The sequence below is a fragment of the Pongo pygmaeus genome, chromosome 23 (genome assembly GCF_028885625.2).
Source record: "Pongo pygmaeus isolate AG05252 chromosome 23, NHGRI_mPonPyg2-v2.0_pri, whole genome shotgun sequence".
Taxonomy (NCBI): domain Eukaryota; kingdom Metazoa; phylum Chordata; class Mammalia; order Primates; family Hominidae; genus Pongo; species Pongo pygmaeus.
Genome location: NC_085931.1, coordinates 29,081,370 through 29,100,508, shown reverse-complemented (window position 1 = coordinate 29,100,508; position 19,139 = coordinate 29,081,370). Strand labels below are relative to the sequence as shown.

The 19,139-nt window shown below is 47.4% G+C and overlaps 1 protein-coding gene across 1 annotated transcript; it reads left to right on the top strand.

Annotated features, from left to right (window-relative positions):
* Positions 1-2,017: 2,017 nt before the first annotated feature.
* On the top strand, positions 2,018-18,739 carry LOC134739256 (ubl carboxyl-terminal hydrolase 18-like; the record flags this gene model as incomplete). Its single annotated transcript, XM_063662770.1, has 10 exons — positions 2,018-2,141; positions 2,264-2,360; positions 3,203-3,348; positions 8,680-8,759; positions 9,306-9,452; positions 11,231-11,326; positions 12,129-12,296; positions 14,536-14,667; positions 15,184-15,233; positions 18,118-18,739. Coding segments are annotated over 10 exons (1,086 nt in total), but the record flags the coding sequence as incomplete, so codon positions are not given.
* Between the last annotated feature and the right edge of the window lie 400 nt (positions 18,740-19,139).

Below are 19,139 nucleotides of genomic sequence, written 5' to 3'. Positions count from 1 at the left end.
GACCTCGTGATCAGCCCGCCTCGGCCTCCCAAAGTGCTGGGATTAAAGGCGTGAGCCACCGCGCCCCGTCGAGACTCTGTCTTAAAAAGAAAGGCCGGGTGCGGTGGCACTTTGGGAGGCCGAGGCAAGTGGATCATGAGGTCAGGAGTTTAAGACCAGCCTGGCCAAAATGGTGAAACCCCGTCTCTACTAAAAATACAAAAATTAGCCGGGCGCAGTGGCAGGTGCCTGTAATCCCAGCTACTTAGGAGGCTGAGGCAGGAGAATTGCTTGAACCTGGGCGGCAGAGGTTGCAGTGAGTTGAGATCATGCCACTGCACTCCAGCCTGGGTGACAGAGTGAGACTCTGTCTCAAACAAAAAAATAAACAAAAAAAATGGGGGTAATAATAGTACCAAGCACATAGGGTTGTTGGGAGGATTAAATGGGGTCATCTGTGGGAACGGCTTTAAACCAGTGCTGGGCGTCTAGAGGCACTTAGCATTAGTTCCCGTCTTTACTGCTACCTTATTCGGGTCTGTCTGGAAGCAGTGTGCTCCTGATAGTCTGGGAGCAGAAATCTGTGCTCACCTGCAACCCCAGATTGTTATTTTCTTACTGTCGTGTCTCATAAGCCAAAGCCCTTTCCCCAAGAATCCTGAGATTAGTGGTACTTCCTCCCTCTTAAATTGCTTACCTTGTGGGGTCTGCTGAGCCTAAGGTTGGGTTGGAAAAGAGGAGGTTGGTTGGTAGGGGTCAGACAAATGTTATCTTTTGTTTTTCTCGTATTCTTGTAAGTTCCTTCTGCCTTTCAGCCTCTCAGGGTGACACTGGATTAGGCGATTCTTCCCCAAAGTTACCTTCTGATTTATTTCCTGCCTCCCTGTAGTGGGGACTGGGCAGAGTCCTCTCCACTGGAGTCCGATATAGACAAACTGGGGAGTCCCTCTTATCCCTGAGCCCCACAGATGCACATTTGGACTTAGCTCCGTGGAGAACGATTTGAATGAGAGGAAGCCATATTCTCAGTTATGCTTTCTCTAATGTTTCTTTTTCTCTCCCAACAATTGCTCATACTACTCATTTGGCAGTAAGTAATATATACTTTTGGTGACATCTCACTTTTCCTAATGGACTATATTAAAACTTTTCTTGTTATCGAACTCTTTTTTGTTGTTGTTGTTGTGAGATGGAGTTTTGCTGTGTCACCTAGGCTGGAGTGCAGTGGCACGATCTTGGCTCACTGCAACCTCTGCCTGCCAGGTTCAAGCAGTTCTCCTTCAGCCTCCCGAGTAGCTGGGATTACAGGCGTGCACCACCACACCTGGCTAATTTTTGTATTTTTAGTAAATATGAGGTTTCACCATGTAGGCCAGGCTGGTATTGAACTCCTGACCTCAGGTGGTCTTCCCGTCTCGGCCTCCCAAAATGCTGGGATTACAGGTGTGAGCCACTGTGCTTGGCCCTTGTGATAGAGCTTTTTAAAGGTTCATGTTTGATATCTTCTCTCTGATTTGTTTGCAAGCTGAGTGAACACATCGTAGTTGAGAGACTTTACAGGACTTCATGTCCTTAGTAGCTTTAAGAAAAACGTTAGATTTTTGTCAACTTTTTTTTTTTTTTTTTTTTTTTGAGACAGAATTCCACTCTTGTTGCCCAGGCTGGAGTGCAGTGGCGCGATCTTGGCTCACTGCAACCTCTGCCTTCTGGGTTCAAGCAATTCTTCTGCCTCAGCCTCCCAAGGAGCTGGGATTACAGGCACCTGTCATGACACCCGGCTGATTTTTGGATTTTTTTTTTTTTTTTTTTTTTGAGATGGAGGCTCGCTCTGTCGCCCAGGCTGGAGTGCAGTGGTGAGATCTTGGCTCACTACAAGCTCCACCTCCCAAGTTCACACCATTCTCCTGCCTCCTGAGTAGCTGAGACTACAGGCGCCCACCACCACGCCCAGCTAATTTTTTTTGCATTTTTAGTAGAGACGGGCTTTCACTGTGTTAGCCAGGATGGTCTCGATCTCCTGACCTCGTGATCTGCCCACCTTGGCCTCCCAAAGTGCTGGGATTACAGGCGCGAGCCACCGCGCCTGGCTGATTTTTGGATTTTTTTTGTAGAGACACGGTTTTACCATGTTGGCCAGGCTGGTCTTGAACTCTCGACCTCAGGTGATCCGCCCACCTCAGCCTCCCAAAGTACTGGAATTACAGGCGTGAGCCACCATGCCCAGCCTTGTCAACTTCTTTACCTAGGCCTTGCCTTCAGCTTTTTTTTTCTCTTCCCCTTATAGGCCTGGTTGGTTTACACAACATTGGACAGACCTGCTGCCTTAACTCCTTGATTCAGGTATTTGTAATGAATGTGGACTTCGCCAGGATATTGAAGAGGTAAGACTGTTCTTCAGGCTGATAAGCGTTTGTATTATTTCTTTTTTCTTTTTTTTGAGATGGAGTCTCGCTCTGTTGCCCAGGCTGGAGTGCAGTGGTGCGATCTTGGCTCACTGCAAGCTCTGCCTCCCGGGTTCAAGCGATTCTCCTGCTTCAGCCTCCCGAGTAGCTGGGACTAGCCCGCCACCATGCCTGGCTAATTTTTTTTGTATTTTTAATAGAGACGGGGTTTCACCATGTTAGCCAGGATGGTCTCGATCTCCTGACCTCGTGATCCGCCCACCTCAGCCTCCCAAAGTGCTGGGATTACAGGCGTGAGCCACTGCACCCAGCCTGTATTATTTCATTTTTAATATATTCCGTTATTCACAGTGACTTGGACTTTTTGAGACCTTCTCTCAAAAGCTGGCAGAGGAAAGACTGGCTTCTGCATATTCTGGCCTACACATTATTTCTAAAACTTCTTAGGTTGGTCTGGGGTGCGGCCCAGGTATCGGTACTTTTTTTTTTTTTTTTTTAAGATGAAGCCTCGCATGATTGCTGGGCAGGGTGCAGAGGGGCCAAGGCAGCAGTCGTGCTGATCCCCCTCTCTAGAGGGTCCCCTGTAGAGCAGATTCACTCATATGGTGCTGCTCAACCTTGACCACACATTGAAATAATCTGAGGAACTGAAAAATTCTGGTAACTGCCCGTGCCCCGCACCCCCTGACCCAGAATTCTGGTTTAATTTGTATGGGAGTGGCCTGGATATGAAGATTTGCAATTTCTCCCAAGTGATTCCAGTGTGCACCTAGCTTTGAGAACTACATGTAAGGAGGTTTCTGGCTGTTCTTGTGTGGCAGGATCACGGTGCCCAGGGGAGCTGATGAGCAGAGGAGAAGCGTCCCTTTCCAGATGCTTCTGCTGCTGGAGAAGATGCAGGACAGCCGGCAGAAAGCAGTGCGGCCCCTGGAGCTGGCCTACTGCCTGCAGAAGTACAATGTGCCCCGTAAGATACCCTCCCACTGGGCTCCTGGCTGCTGATCCAAAGGGGGTGGGAAGCTTAGAGAGAGAGTGAAGAGAGGAACTAATGGGCAGTGAAGCAACAAGAAGGAAGTTAGGTAGCCTGGACCCCTCAGATAATAGAGACATTTGCGTAAGAGGCACACATCTTTGGAGGTGCAGAATTGATATTATTTATGGACATTTACTTCCGTACCTACCCTTTTTCTGCCTCTCAGTAGAGTAAGTGAAGGCATCTCCTCCAAGCTTATTCCACCACAGTTAGGGAACTGCAGGAAAACAGAATAAAGGAATAAAAAAGAGAAAACGTGTTCTACAAAATAATTCACAAATAGGTTAGGTGTTGTTTTTTTTTAGATAGCTATATTGAGATGTGCATCACATACTGTAAAATTCATCCATTTAAAAACATACAATTCAAAGGTTTGTAGTGTATTCACAGAGTTATGCCTCCATCATCACAATCTAATTTCATAACATTTTCATCACCCCCAAAAGAAATCCCACACTTGCAGGTTTTCCCTTGTGTCTAATATATTGCTTTTCTCTTGCTGCTTTGAGAATTGTCTTTAACTTTTGAAATTGATGACGATGTGTCTTGATGTGGGTTGCTTTAGATCAGTCTTATTGGTGTCCTTTGGGCTTCCTGGATGTGGATTTCTATTTCCTTCCCTGGGTTGGGAAGTTTTCAGTCATTATAGGTATGTGTTGCTTACCAACAGAGATATGTTCTGAAAATGCATCAGAAGGTGAATTTGTCATTGTGTGGACATCATGGAGTGGACTTACACAAACTTAAATGGGACAGCCTACTACACAGCTAGGCTGCATGCTATGGCCACTATGGTAATGTGGTCTGCCATTGACTGAAATGTTGATCTCCAACTCGTGACTGTTATTTCTTTGGATAAGCTTTCTGTCTCTTCTCACTCTCCTCCTTCTGGGACTCTGATAATGCCTATTTTGGTCTGCTTGATGTCCCCTAACTCTCTTAAGATATCTTCACTCTTTTTCATTCTTTTTCATTTTTGCTCCTCTGAATGATTTCCAGTGACCTATCTTCTAGTTTGTTAATCCTTTCTTCTGCTTGATTTAGTCTGTTGAGCTTCCCTTTTGAGCTCTTATTTCAGTTATTGTATTCTTCAGCTCTATTATTTCTTTTGAACTTTTTCTGTCTCTTTGCTGAAATTCTTACTTTGTTCATGCATTGCTGTCCTAGACATGGTAAGCATCTTCATGATCATTATTTTGAATTGTCTGTAAGGTAAGTCACTTATCTTCATTTCACTGGGGGCATTTTCTGGAGATTTATCTTGTTCTTTTGCTTGGAACATATTTCTCTGTTCTTCATTGTTCTTGATTCTCTGTTATTTTCTGTACTTTAGTTAAGAAAAATACCTCTCCCAGGCCGGGCGCGGTGGCTCACGCCTGTAATCCCAGCACTTTGGGAGGCCGAGGCGGGCAGATCACGAGGTCAGGAGATGGAGACCATCCTGGCTAACATGGTGAAACCCCGTCTCTACTAAAAATACAAAAAATTAGCCGGGTGTGGTGGCGGGCGCCTGTAGTCCCAGCTACTCGGGAGGCTGAGGCGGGAGAATGGCGTGAACCCAGGAGGCGGAGCTTGCAGTGAGCCGAGATCGCACCACTGCACTCCAGCCTGGGCGACAGAGTGAGACTCCGTCTCAAAAAAAAAAAAAAAAAGAAAAAAAGAAAAATACCTCTCCTAGTCTTGTCCCACTGGCCTTGTATAAGAGACGAACTTACCAATTAGCCCTGCCAGACACTTGGAGCGCCTCTTGACCCTTTGTGTTGTCCAAACTGTCATCTATGTTCTTAGCGGCCCTCAGGAGATTAGAGTGTGTCAAGTCCTGTCAGTGGCCCAGACAGGGGAAATAGAAACCAGCCCCTTGAGGTGCAGCTGGAGACGTTGGGGCATTAAATGTGTGTTCCAGTTTATTCTATCCTCAGGGAAAAGCTGGGAGCGTGAGTTTATCCGCCACTTGCTCTGCAAAATGCTGGACAGAGGATCTGTGGCAAGTGCCTGCACTTGTGTTTAAACTGCACACTCTTTCATGCATTGTTTTACTCTTTGTCACCCCCAGGGGCCTAGTGAATGCTGGCTGCTCTCTGCTTAGAGACAGACAGGTTAGTTGGAAGCTTGACGCTATCTGTCGAGCAAACCAATGGGAGCAGCTGTGGAGGTGCTCACTTGCCTGTTCAGGGTCTCAGAGGAGCAGTGGTTTCCTGGTCTGTCAGCTCCTAGATGCATGGAAACCCCAGGGCAGCAGCTGCACTGTGCAGACAAACTCCTTCTAGGGAGAAAGTGGGAGCCGGGCCTTTTTGCCTGTTCACGCTGCACTGGGCCTGGGGGGGATGTTCTTTGGTGTCTGTGCCCCTGTGGGACTCACAAATACAGAGCCTTGTCAGCTCCCAAAGCTCGGTGACTGAGGAGCTAGACCTTCATTTGAGAGGGGTAAATGTTGTGTACTCAATGTGTGAAGTTAGAGACCTGATTTATCGTAGAGCAGGGGGTGGGAGAAGGCATGGGACTTGCCCACAGGCCTGTCCTGACTCCTGGAAATCTATTGTTTACCTGCCTCATTGGCTCCAGGTGCAGGCCAGTTATTAATAGAAGCCCATCCCTCGGGCAACAGCTAGGAGAGCCCACAGACATATCCTTCCAGGGAGAAACTAGGAGCCTGGCATTTCTGCCGGTTTGCTCTGTGCTGAGCACAGGAGCACAGCTACTGGAAGTGATCACGTGCCCATTTAAAACTGCCTCTTTGCCCTCTGTGGTCGCAGAGGATTCATAACTGCTGACCCATGTCTGCTCCCAGAGCTAGGTGACCTAGCAGCCACTAGGGTTAGTGGGAACTGCAAAAGCTGGGGCTGCCTATGTGTGGTCCAAACCCTCCCCTCTCCAGGAGACAGCTGGGAGTAGGGATTCCTTCCTCACAGTAAGGTACTGTGTCTAGGGTGGGGCTTGTGGAGCGAGTGTGTCTCAGCTTTTCCAACCCATTGCGATGTGGGTATTCTCCCCATTGCCCCCAGTGCAGGCCTCTCTCAGCTAGTTTCTGGGTTTCTTTTTCAGAGGGAGTTGATCTGTGTGTAGATGAGAGTTTTACCGTGTGTCCATGGGAGAAGGGAGCACCAGGAGCCTCCTCCTCTACCATCTCGCTTATGTCACCCTCTGTGATTCTTTTTATACATAGTTGAATTTGATTCACTAATATTTTTTTGAGGAATTTTGCATTTATGTTCACAGGAGATACTGGTTTTTAGGTTTTTTTCTTACAATGTTTGTCTGGTTTTGGTGTTAGGATAATGCGTCAGAGAATGAGTTAGGAAGTGTTCTCTCTGCTTTTGTCTTCTGGAAGAGGTTGTAGGGAATTGGTATAATTTTTCCCATAAATGTTTGGTAGAACCCATCGTTCACTAGTGAACCCACCTGGGTGTAACTGAGTACTCCCATTTTCTAAGAGATCGTTTCATTAGTTTTCTTATTATTTTCTTTTCACTTTTCCTCTTCCCATCCCTCACCCCTCACTGCGGCTGGCCTTGTTTCCTGTTTCCTGTTAGCCCTTTAGAAATGCAAATATCACCTTTCGCCTACCCCTCTCCAGACATTCCCTGCTGGGCAAAAGGAAGAATCCGTAAATGGAGGTAGGCTGATGGAGGTTTGATTGAGAACAGGGCAAGTTCTTCCAGCTGATCTTTCCTGAGACTTGGCAGTAGATTTGCAGCCCAAAGCATACCCACCAGGGAACTCTCCCTGCCAGGGGGTGGCTTCGAAACTTCCACCCTCTAGGGGTTTGTCTTTCACCCACTAGGAAGGCATGGAGAAAGCATGCCCACTTGGCCACTTTTATAATTTACTTCTGCCCAGAAAGGCGCCAACTCAGCTGCTGGGAACTTGATAACTGCCCGGTAGAAAACCGCCATTGCTCACTCCCCCCACCCCCACAACACACCTTATGAAAATGCCCCTCTCTCCTCCAAAGGAGAAATGGCACATTAAAAGGCAGGATGTGTCTTGCTCCTTCCCCCAGGCTGGCTTCAGAATAAATTCACGTTTGTATATAAAACCTTTTGTATCACATTTTTTTTTTGTATCAGAGTTAGTTGAACTCTACATGCGGTGAGCAGCTCATCAGCTTTTCGGCTGCATGGGTACTGTGTTCAGCTTTCCTTCCGTCCTCAGTCTGGAGAACCTCAATCAACCTAGCTCCAGATTTATGGATTCTTTCTTTTGCCAGCTCTAATCTGCTATTGACCTCCTCTAGTACATTTTTCATTTCAGTTACTGTTCTCCTCAACTCAAGAGTTTCTGCTTGGTTCTTTTTTTATAGTTTTTTCTTTATTGATACTTTTTATTTGGTGAGGCAGCATTTTTATAGTTTCTTTTACTTCCTTGACATGGTTTTCTTTATTTCTTTGAACATATTATAACAGCTAAAGTCTTTGTTTAGTAAGGCCAACATCTAGGGCTTCTCAGTGAAAGGTTCTACTGATTGCTGTTTTCCTGTGTGTGGCCATGCTTTTCTGTTTCATCGTATGTCTTGTCTCTTTTGTTGGAAAATGAACATTTTAGATAATGTAAGGTGGCAACACTGGACATCAGAGGTCCCCACAGCAGGGTTTGTTGTTGTTGCTGTTTTATTGTTACTGGGCAGTTCGTGATTCTGTATTCGCCTTCATTGCTTTCTTGCATGTGGCCTTGTGGTCAGCCAGAGGGGAGGGATCGGAGCCCTCTCAGGTCTTACTTGGGCATGCGCCTGGCCTTCTAGATCATCAGGAATGTATCAGTGCTTTTCAAAGTCCCTGTGGACATCTCATTCCCCAGGCTGAGTGCAGTGGTGACATCACAGCTCACCGTAGCCTCAACATCCTGGGCTCAAGTGATCCTCCTGCTTCAGCCTCCCGAGTAGCTCTGACTACAGGCATGCACCACTACCCTCAACTAATTTTTTAAATTTTTTATAGAGATAGAGTCTTGCTATGTTGCCCAGGCTGGTCTCAAACTCCTGAGTTCAAGCGATCCTCTCACCTTGGCCTCCCGAAGTGTTAAGATTATAGGCATGAGCCACTACACCTGGCACTGGAGCTTAAGTTTTAAGAGGCGTTCTCAAAAATCAATAGCAAACTTACCGTTCATTTATTGATCACTTCTTCTGTAGTGCCAACTTAGCCTTGCAGTGGGGTGGAGGGCTAGGAAGAGACAAAGTGATGAGTGTTCATGTGTGTCTAAGTACCAGGGCATGAGAAACAACTCTGAAGACCTCACTAATTGGCTGTTCCTTTTCTCTGTGGCCAGTGTTTGTCCAACATGATGCTGCTCAACTGTACCTCAAACTCTGGAACCTGATGAAGGACCAGATCACTGATGTGCACTTGGTAAGAACCTAGAACAAGAGCACTCGGAAGCTTAAGATGCTGCTCATTTCCCTCATTCAGCTGTTGTTCCTGTAGTGTGCAGAGAAATAAAAGAGTTAATCCCCTGTGATCCCAGCACTTTGGGAGGCCGAGGCGGGCAGATCACGAGGTCAGGAGATCGAGACCATCCTGGCTAACACGGTGAAACCCCGTCTCTACTAAAAATACAAAAAAATTAGCTGGGCGTGGTGGTGGGCGCCTGTAGTCCCAGCTACTCGGGAGGCTGAGGCAGGAGAATGGCGTGAAGCCGGGAGGCGGAGCTTGCAGTGAGCTGAGATCTTGCCACTGCACTCCAGCCTGGGCGACAGAGCAAGACTCCATCTCAAAAAAAAAAAAAAAAAAAAAAGAATCCACATAAAACACTTATCACAGTCTCATAATATTGTTACTGGTATTATTTTGCACCTTTGTGAGGAGCTTCTGTCTCTTGGCTTCACCTTCTGGCAGTTGGCCTGACCTGGCTTATGGTGGTGTTCCCATCTCACCTCTCTGCTCCCCCTCTTGCAGGTGGAGAGGCTGCAGGCCCTGTATATGATCCGGATGAAGGACTCCTTGATTTGCCTTGACTGTGCCATGGAGAGTAGCAGAAACAGCAGCATGCTCACCCTCCCACTTTCTCTTTTTGATGTGGACTCAAAGCCCCTGAAGACACTGGTAAGGGGATTCTCTTGGTATTTGCTGCCCCTGTATGTGTTAGTCCATTTTCTGTTGTTATAACTCAATATCTGAGACCAGGTAATTTATTTCTTACAGTTCTGGAGGCTGGGAAGTCAAGGTTGAGGGGCCGCTCCTGGTGAGGGCCTGCTTGCTGGTGGGGACTCTCAGAGTCCTGAGGCGAGGCAGTGCAGGGCATCACATGGCGAGGGGGCTGACCGTGCTAATGTGCCAGCTCAATTCTCTTTTCCTCTTCGTATGAAGCCACCAGTCCCACTCCCAGGATAACCCATTAACCCATTAACCCATTAATCTATGAGTGGATTAATTCATTTATGAGGGCTGTGCCCTCATGATGCAATAACTCCCCCCACCCCCACCACACCTTTTTTTTTTGGAGACAGAGTCTTCCTCTGTCGCTCAGGCTGAAGTGCAGTGGCGCAAACTCAGCTCACTGCAACCTCCGCCTCTGGTGTTAAGCGATTCTCCTGCCTCAGCCTCCCAAGTAGCTGGGATTACAGGTGCCCACCACCATGCCCAGCTAATTTCTGTATTTTTAGTAGAGATGGGGTTTCACAACGTTGGCCAGGCTGGTCTGAAACTCCTGACTTCAAGTGATCCACCTGCCTCAGCCTCCCTGGGATTACAGGCATGAGCCACCTTGCCCTCCTCAATTATCTCTCAAAGTCCCTGCCTTTCCATACAGCCACATTGGGAATTCAGTTTTAACCCGGGTTTTGGGGAGGACAAACCCTCAAAGCATCGCACCACACAGCACAGTGTGGCCAATTCCCCCTCCCCTCTTTGATCTATCTCTGGCTTCGGAAAAGTCACTTATTTTCATGGCTCTGGCCAATTTCTCCTTTGTTTCGGCAAAAATGTTTTCCCTCCTACCTCCCTTCCCTCATCCTGCTCCCTTAATAGGAGCCCCCTCCTGTTTTGTTCCTCCCGTCAGTAGGTGCCCTTTGAGATCCTGCCAGGTGGACCACACCAGGCCAGGCATTAAGGGGGATATGAGGAGAACCAGGAGAAAAGCTGAAACCCTCAGCTGCAAAGTGTGGGGAGGCTGTACCTGATACAGTTCGGGTCTGTGTCCCTGCCCGAAAATCTCCTGTTGAGTTGTAATCCCCAGTGTTGGAGGTAAAGCCTGGTAGAAGGAGATTGGATCATGCGGGAGGGTTTCTCGTGAATGGTTTGGCACCATCCCCCGTGGTACTGTCTTTGTGACAGTGAGTTCTCATGAGATCTGGTTGTTTAAAAGTGTGGAGCCGGGCTGGGTGTGGTGACTCACGCCCATAATCCCAGCACTTTGGGAGGCTGAGGTGGGCGGATCACCTGAGGTCAGGAGTTTGAGACCAGCCTGGCCAACATGGTAAAACCCTGTCTCTACTAAAAACATAAAAAATTAGCTGGGTGTGGTGGCACAGCCTATAGTCCCAGCTACTTAGGAGGCTGAGGCAGGAGAATCGCTTGACCCCGGGAGGCGGAGGTTGCGGTGAGCCGAGATCGCGCCCCTGCACTCCAGCTCCCAACTTGGTCTCTCGCACCTACTCCTCCCAGGTAAGACACCTGCTCCTGCTTGGCCTTCCGCCATGATTGGGAGCTTCCTGCTGCCATGCTTCCGGTCAGCCTGCAGAACCATGAGCCAATCAAATTTCTTTTCTTATAAATTACCCAGTCTCAGCTATTGTCTCACAGCAGTGTGAGAACAGATGAATATAGTACTCAAGGTGGGAAATACCAACGCTGCTTTTTCCCTGTTCTCTTGGGTGGGACAGGAGGACGCCCTGCATTGCTTCTTCCAGCCCAGGGAGTTATCAAGAAAAAGCAAGTGCTTCTGTGAGAACTGTGGGAAGAAGACCCATAGGAAACAGGTACTCATTCCCTAAATCCCTCGGTGCATATGGGGGATTTGTTCCAGGACCCCTGCTTTTACCAAAATACACACACACTCAAGTCACACCCAGTCGGCCCTGTGGAACCCACGTATAGGAAAAGTCAGTCCCTCATGTATGCGATTGTGCATCTGGGATACTGTATTTTTGATGAGCATTTGGTTGCAGATGTGGAACTCGTGCCTATGGGGGAGGGCAGACTGTATTTATTTACAACAATTTGTGTATAAGTGGACCCACACAGTCCAAACCCGTGCTGTTCAGGGGTCATCTGTCCTTCACTAGTCTGGGGTTGCCCCCTGTGGATTTCCTGATAGAATCATCAGAGGCCCCCGAGGACACCCGGCAGTGGGTGAGAAAGGGAATCTGGGTCTGGCTAGTATCTGGGACGCTGGGGTTCTGATATCCAGAGCCATGGATGTGGCTTCTCATGGTCGCATCACTGAGAGGGCCTGCAGGAGGGGGCCTGAGAGCAGCCAGCAGGGCGTTTCCCTCGGGGCAAGACCAGCTCCCTGGAGCAGACGCGGTGGCTCCCTGGGTCCTGGTACCTGTGCAGAGCCCCGTGCCCTTGTGCCTGTTGTGGGGGGCCACACGGTGGTCGAATAGCCAAGTTTTGCATTATTCTCAGAGGAGCTCAGCAGATTCAGTGAACAGGTGCCTTGAACTCCGTGATGTCACCCTGCTCCCCTCTTTTTGGGAAGAACACGTTGCTAGCCCTGACATTTCTCTGACTCTCTCATTCCAAGTGGACTTTATCTCCAGAGCGATTTTGTTTTTTCAGGTCTTGAAGCTGACCCATTTTCCCCAGACCCTGACAATCCACCTCATGCGATTCTCCATCAGGAATTCACAGACGAGAAAGATCTGCCACTCCCTGTACTTCCCCCAGAGCTTGGATTTCAGTCAGGTCCTTCCAACGAAGCAAGAGTCTTGTGATGCTGAGGAGCAGGTGGGATGATCCCGACCTCCTTGCCATCCTGCTTCTCCCCAGATGCCACGTCCTTTCCGTTTTCCCTTCCTTCACTCCCAGTCTGCTAGGAGCCACCTGTTCCTCAGAGACTGTCCCCAGCCTCAAAAGACTTTCTTCTTTCTGAATATTGGATTTGTGTTCATATGCCTCACAGCACTGAGGGACAGAATCCAGAATTCAGTAGGCTCCTTTGGAAGTAACGTGGAATACATAGAAATGCATAGGCAAACATGTCATTGTGGGTTCTTAGTACCAACCAAACTTTCTTCTTCAGATGGCGTGTGCCCACTTTGAGAATAATCATAAAGTAGCCAGTTGACTGGACCACATTTAATCAGAGTAAAGTTTAATTTACTTGTCCTGAGATAATAACTCATTGAGAGATTCTGAGAAAAAAAGAGACACAAGGCCAGGTGATGTGGCTCATGCCTGTGATCCCATACCTCGAAAGGCTGAGGCAGGAGGATTGCTTGAGCCCAGGAGTTCGAGACCAGCTTCGGCAACATAATGAGACCCCCGTCTCTCAAAAAAAAAAAAAAAAAAAAGAAAAGAAAAAAATTGGCTGGGTGTGGTAGCACAAACCTTTATTCCCAGCTACTTGGGAGGCTGAGTGGGAGGATCACTTGAGCCCAGGAGTTTGAGGCTGCAGTGAGCTATGATCTATCATTGTACTCCAGCCTGGGTGACAGCGCAAGACACTGTCTCTAAAAACAAAACAAGAAAAACTAAAAAAAAAAAAAAAAAAAAAAAAAAGACAAATATCTTTTTTCCATAGATTTGAAATGCTACATAGCAAATTTTGTATTCCCATATGTACAGGTCTATTTTTGGAGTGTCTCTTCTGTTTTATTGGTCTGTTTGGCTATTTATGCCAAATAATAATTAGAAAATTAAGGCCTGATAATACGTTACAATAGCTCCTATTATATGATTTCTTTAGCTACTTAGGCCGTATACATTTCATAGGATTCTCTTTTTCTTTCCTTCTAGTTCTTTTTATTTCTACCTGCAGATTCTGCCCGATGAAGTATATTTAAAATTGTTTTTCACTTAAAAAAGACTTTTTTGGCTGGATGCAGTGGGTCACGCCTGTAATCCCAGCTCTTTGGGAGGCCAAGAGGATTGCTGGAGTCCAGGAGTCGAGCCCAGCTGGACCACAAAGCAAGACTCAACCTTTGCAACAACAACAACAAAGACTTTGTTATGGAACATTACAAATAGATACCAAAGTGTGTAGTGAAGGAAGAGTTAGACAGTGAATCCTCGGCTATAACAGTTACCAAAACTCATGGCAGGTCTTGCTTTTCCTATAACCCACCCTCTTGTTTCACCCAACCCTGTACTGGATTTTTTTGAAGCAAATCATACTATTTCATTTATAAACACTTCATTATGTATCCCTAAAGAATAAAAGCACTCAAAAGATAATCATCTCCATCTTGCAATTCCTTAATAGCATCAAATATCTGGTCAACGTTCAGACTTCCTGACTGTTGTATAATCTATGTGTTTTGTTTGACGCTAGATCCAAACAACGCCTACACTTGCATTTGGTTAAGTTTCTTTCTTAAGTTCCTTTTAGATTTCCGCTCATTTTCTTTTCCTTGCAGTTGATTTGGTTGAATATTTTTTTCAAATGCCAGCACTGGCTGGTTGGTATCATTTAACATGTTCCTGTAACCTTTTTATTTCTTGTAAACTAATATTTAGATACAGATATTGCCCTGCATTTTGTAAAGTTCTGCACAAAGTCTGCAAATGGAAATAGGGATAATTTCAGCCTCCACTGGGGGTGACTCAGCTTTACGTGTGCCGCCCTTGCCCTCTGTCTCCCCTCCCTCTACAAAAGACTTTTTTGGCTGGGTATAGTGGCTCAGGTTAGGGTCATTCCTGAGCTTGTGGAGAAACAGAACTGTGTTCTGATGATCCCCACCCCTCCCAGGGGGAAGTTCCAATCTTGCCTTGGCTTTAGGGGCCTCTCTCGTGACCTCCTGCCTTCCATCTCTTGTGTGCTCTGCCTGTCAAGCTGCTGAGCCTTCGCAGTACAGGATCCACACTCAGGAAAGCCCCTCCTGGAGGGTGCCCACTGGCCGTGGGTCGGGACTGTTTTCTAATATTCTAAAGTCCCAGAGTCGGACCTAGGGTGGGCAGGTATAAGTGTGTGAGGCAGTCGTGTTTGTGGTGGTGGGTGAACTGTCTCGTGCCTGTTTCTTTCCAGCCTGGAGGGCAGTTTGAGCTTTTTGCTGTGATTGCGCACGTGGGAATGGCAGACTCCGGTCATTACTGTGTCTACATCCGGAATGCTGTGGATGGAAAATGGTTCTGCTTCAATGACTCCAATATTTGCTTGGTAAGAAACATCGTCCACAATTGCCTCCTGCCCTGGATTGGCCACCTCTAGCAAATGCTGGGCTCAGGGCTGCATGGGTCTCCGAGATCAAGACACACTGTGGTCCTGCTGTCTGGGTGTGAGGCCTTTGATGAGGGTTCAAGCCTTTTTCGGTCTGAAGTCCCCATGTGGTTTGCACCTCTGTAAGGGTTCAATTCACTTCCCTCCACTTCTAAGTTTTTGGTGCTCTAGGCTCATGCTCTGCAGCTTTCTGCTTTGTGGGAAATGTCTAGAGAGCAAGGAGAGTTAGAAATATGTAAGTTAGGCCTCTGGGATAAGCATGACCAAGTTTAAACACAGGGACAAGGGCGCTAAAAATACTTCATTGCACAAGACATCCTCCTGCTGTTGCTCCAGGCTCTTGGGAGTTGCTAGGGGTGGGCTTGTCTGGAGGATGAGGGGCACACCATAGCATCCTGTCCTCTGTGGGTGCTTGTGTCAGCTGGCTGCTTGACCTCATTTGTTTCTGGCTTCCAGGTGTCCTGGGAAGACATCCAGTGTACCTATGGAAATCCTAACTACCACTGGTAAGAAACGGATTTGGGTAATGGGAGTCTGATGAGCTCACATAGGGTCCTTGGAGCTGCAGGAAATGCCCGTGGATTCCCCTGTTACTAACATGCTGATGGCTGGCTCACTGTCCGCCTCATCTCCAGCACTCACCCCACCACCCCATGCTTGCCTCACACGTCACACTCCAGGAATATTAAAGTACAGGTAGCTGCCAATCAGCCGTGCCCTCCATCTCCCGTTTGCTGTGCACATGCAGTTCCCGGCCGTATTGTCCTCCTCGTTTACCATCTAGGCCAACTCCCCACTCATGTTTTCATACTCATGGCCTTTTCCTATCCTGTGAAGCCTTTGCTGATTCACCCAGATTCGTAGGGGCTTCTTGTATGGTTTTCTTTCTTTTTTTTTTTTTTTTTTTTTTTGACGGAGTCTCGCTCTGTTGCCGGGCTGGAGTGCAGTGGCACAATCTTCGCTCACTGCAACCTCCGCCTCCCAGGTTCAAGCGATTCTCCTGACTCAGCCTCCTGAGTAGCTGGGACTACAGGTGTGTGCCATCAGGCCCAGCTAATTGTTTTTTGTATTTTTAGTAGAGACAGTGTTTCGCCACGTTGGCCAGGATGGTCTCAGTCTCTTGACCTCATGATCTGCCTGCCTCAGCCTCCCAAAGTGCTGGGATTACAGGCATGAGCCACCACACCCGGCCTTCTTATATGCTTTTATTGCATTTGAGCATACCTCTTTTACAGCAAAGATCTTTTTTTTTTTAATTTTATTTTTAGAGATGGAGTCTTGCTTTGTTGTCCAGGCTGGAGCACTGTGGTGTGATCATAGCTCACTGCAGCCTTGAACTCCTGGGCACAGGTGATCCTCCCACCTCAGCCTCCTGAATAGCTGGGACTACAGGCATGCACCACCATCCCTGGCATATTTTAAAAAAATGTTTGTAGAGATGAGGTCTCGCTGTGTTGCCAGGCTTGTCTCAAACTACTAGGCTCAAGCCATCCATCCATTTCAGCCTCCCAAAGTGCTTGGATTATAGGCATGAACACCGCGCCTGGCCATCACACTGTTTTTTTTTTTTTTTTTTGAGATGGATTCTTGCTCTGTCACCCAGGCTGGAGTGCAGTAGTGGGATCCCAGCTCATTGCAAGCTCCGCCTCGTGGGTTCACGCCATTCTCCTGCCTCAGCCTCCCGAGTAGCTGGGACTACAAGCGCCTGCCACCACTCCTGGCTAATTTTTTTATATTTTTAGTAGAGACGGGGTTTCACCGTGTTAACCAGGATGGTCTCGATCTCCTGACCTCGTAATCCGCCCACCTCGGCCTCCCAAAGTGCTGGGATTACAGGTGTGAGCCAATAAATATTTTTATAATCATTAACTACCGAGGAGAAGCTGGAGAGAAAAAAGGTGGATGAAGTTAAAGCAGAGAGACTTTGTAAATTTCTTGGCTGAGCTTTGAGACTGTATATCAGAGATGCTATTTGAGGTGATTTTCAGCTACAGAGATAGGCCTGGTCATTTGACAAATAACGGATTAGGTGAAGCTTGCGTTTGAAATCCTCCTCCTACTTTGCATCTTTCTCTCTCGTTTATTCTGAGCATCCATCTTAGACACCCAATCTTTGTCACTTTGTGGTTGTCATTGATTTCCCTGTTATTGAGATTAGAGATTGGCAGACTTTCTCTGTAAAGGGCTGGAGAGAAAGTACTTCAGACTTTGTGGTCTGTACAGTGTCTGTTATAACCACTTAACTCTGCCCTATAGAGCAAAAGCAGCCGTAGACAGTACATGAGCAGATGAGCATGGCTGGGGTCCAATTACATTTACTTGCAAAAAGAGGCTTGGAGACTGGGTGTGATCTCACACCTTTAATCCCAGCACTTTGGGAGGCCGAGGCAGGAGGATCACTTTAAGCCAGGAGTTCAAGACCAGCCTGGGCAACAAAGCAAGACTCCATCTCTACAAAAAATTAAAAATTATTATAGCTAGGCATGGTGGTACACACCCGTAGTCCTAGCTACTCAGGAAGCTAAAACTGAGGCAGGAGGGTCAGTTGAGCCCAGGAGCACGAGGCTGTGGTGAGCTATTATTGTGCCACTGCGCTCCAGCCTGGTGACAGAGCAAGAACCGGTCTCATCAAAAAATAAACAAAAGGCTGGGCATGGTGGCTCACGCCTGTAATCCCTGCACTTTGGGAGACTGAGGCGGGCAGATCGTGAGGTCAGGAGATTGAGACCATCCTGGCTAACACGGTGAAACCCTGTCTCTACTAAAAATACAAAAAGCTGGGCGTGGTGGTGGGCACCTGTAGTCCTAGCTACTTGGGAGGCTGAGGAGGGAGAATCGTTTGAACCTGGGAGGCAGAGGTTGCAGTGAGCCAAGATTGTGCCACTGCACTCTAGCCTGGGCTACAGGGCAAGACTCCATTTAAAACAAACAAACAAAACATAATGCATATTCTCTCTTATAAATGGGAGCTAAACATGGGGACTCATTGACTTAAAGATGGCAACAACTGGGAACTGCTGGATGGGGAGGGAGAGGAGGGGTGAAAGACTAACTGTTGGGGAGTATGCTCATATCCACATGACAAACCTGCACATGTGCTCAGCTGAATCTAAAAAGTTGAAAGTAGATTTAAAAAACCCCAAGAGGGCTGGATTTGGCTTGTGTGCCCATAGCTTGTTAACCTCCGCTTTAGATATTAACTAATAGAAACGTAGTGCTTATCTTCCCAGGCCACACCTATTTTGTTCCTCTCCGAGGTGATGGATAGATGAAGGCTTAATCCAGCTACCTGGAAGTTTGCTGACGCTTATCCTGTCATGGATTAATGAAGCATTGTTTTCTGATGAAGATTTCATGCCGCTGTGCTGATGTGTCTTTTCTTCTCTCTAGGCAGGAAACTGCATATCTTCTGGTTTACATGAAGATGGAGTGCTAATGGGTATGCCCAAAACCTTCAGAGATTGACATGCTGTCATTTTCCATTTCCGTTCCTGGATCTACAGAGTCTTCTAAGAGATTTTGCAATGAGGAGAAGCATTGTTTTCAAACTATATAACTGAGCCTTATTTATAATTAGGGATATTATCAAAATATTTAACAATGAGGCCCCTCAGATCCTGATCAGTCAGAATGGATGCTTTCACCAGCGGACCCGGCCATGTGGCTGCTCGGTCCTGGGTGCTCGCTGCTGTGCAAGACATTAGCCCTTTAGTTATGAGCCTGTGCGAACTTCAGGGGTTCCCAGTGGGGAGAGCAGTGGCAGTGGGAGGCATCTGGGGGCCAAAGGTCAGTGGCAGGGGGTATTTCAGTATTTTACAACTGCTGTGACCAGACTTGTATACTGGCTGAATATCAGTGCTGTTTGTAATTTTTCACTTTGAGAACCAACATTAATTCCATATAAATCAAGTGTTTTGTAACTGCTATTCATTTATTCGGCAAATATTTATTGATCATCTCTTCTCCATAAGATACTGTGATAAACACAATCATGAATAAAGTTATTTTCCACAAAAGGACTTTGCCGTTTTAATGGGGGGCAGTAGGGCTTGTGCTACAGGAATTCAAGGGCAAGGGAAGTCACTTCTGTTGTGGGGACCTGGGAGGAGCCTCCAGGCTGGAAAGGGTTAAGGTGGAGGTCTCCGATAGGGGCAGCGTATGCAGTGGACTGGCCGCAAAAGGCCGTGCTCAGCATTCAGACAGCATCACACACTCAGCTTTTCTCTACCAGGGAGGCGGGTGGGGAAGGATAGCGATGGGAAGTCAGGTGGAGCTCAGAATGTGGAGGGGATCCAGTGAGGCTTGGAAGTTTGCACCTGATCTGGTGGGTGGTGAGGAGCACTCAGCTGTGTTCTGCTTACACTGATCTGCTGCTGGGGTTAGAGACAAACGTGGTGGGAATGGAAAGTCAC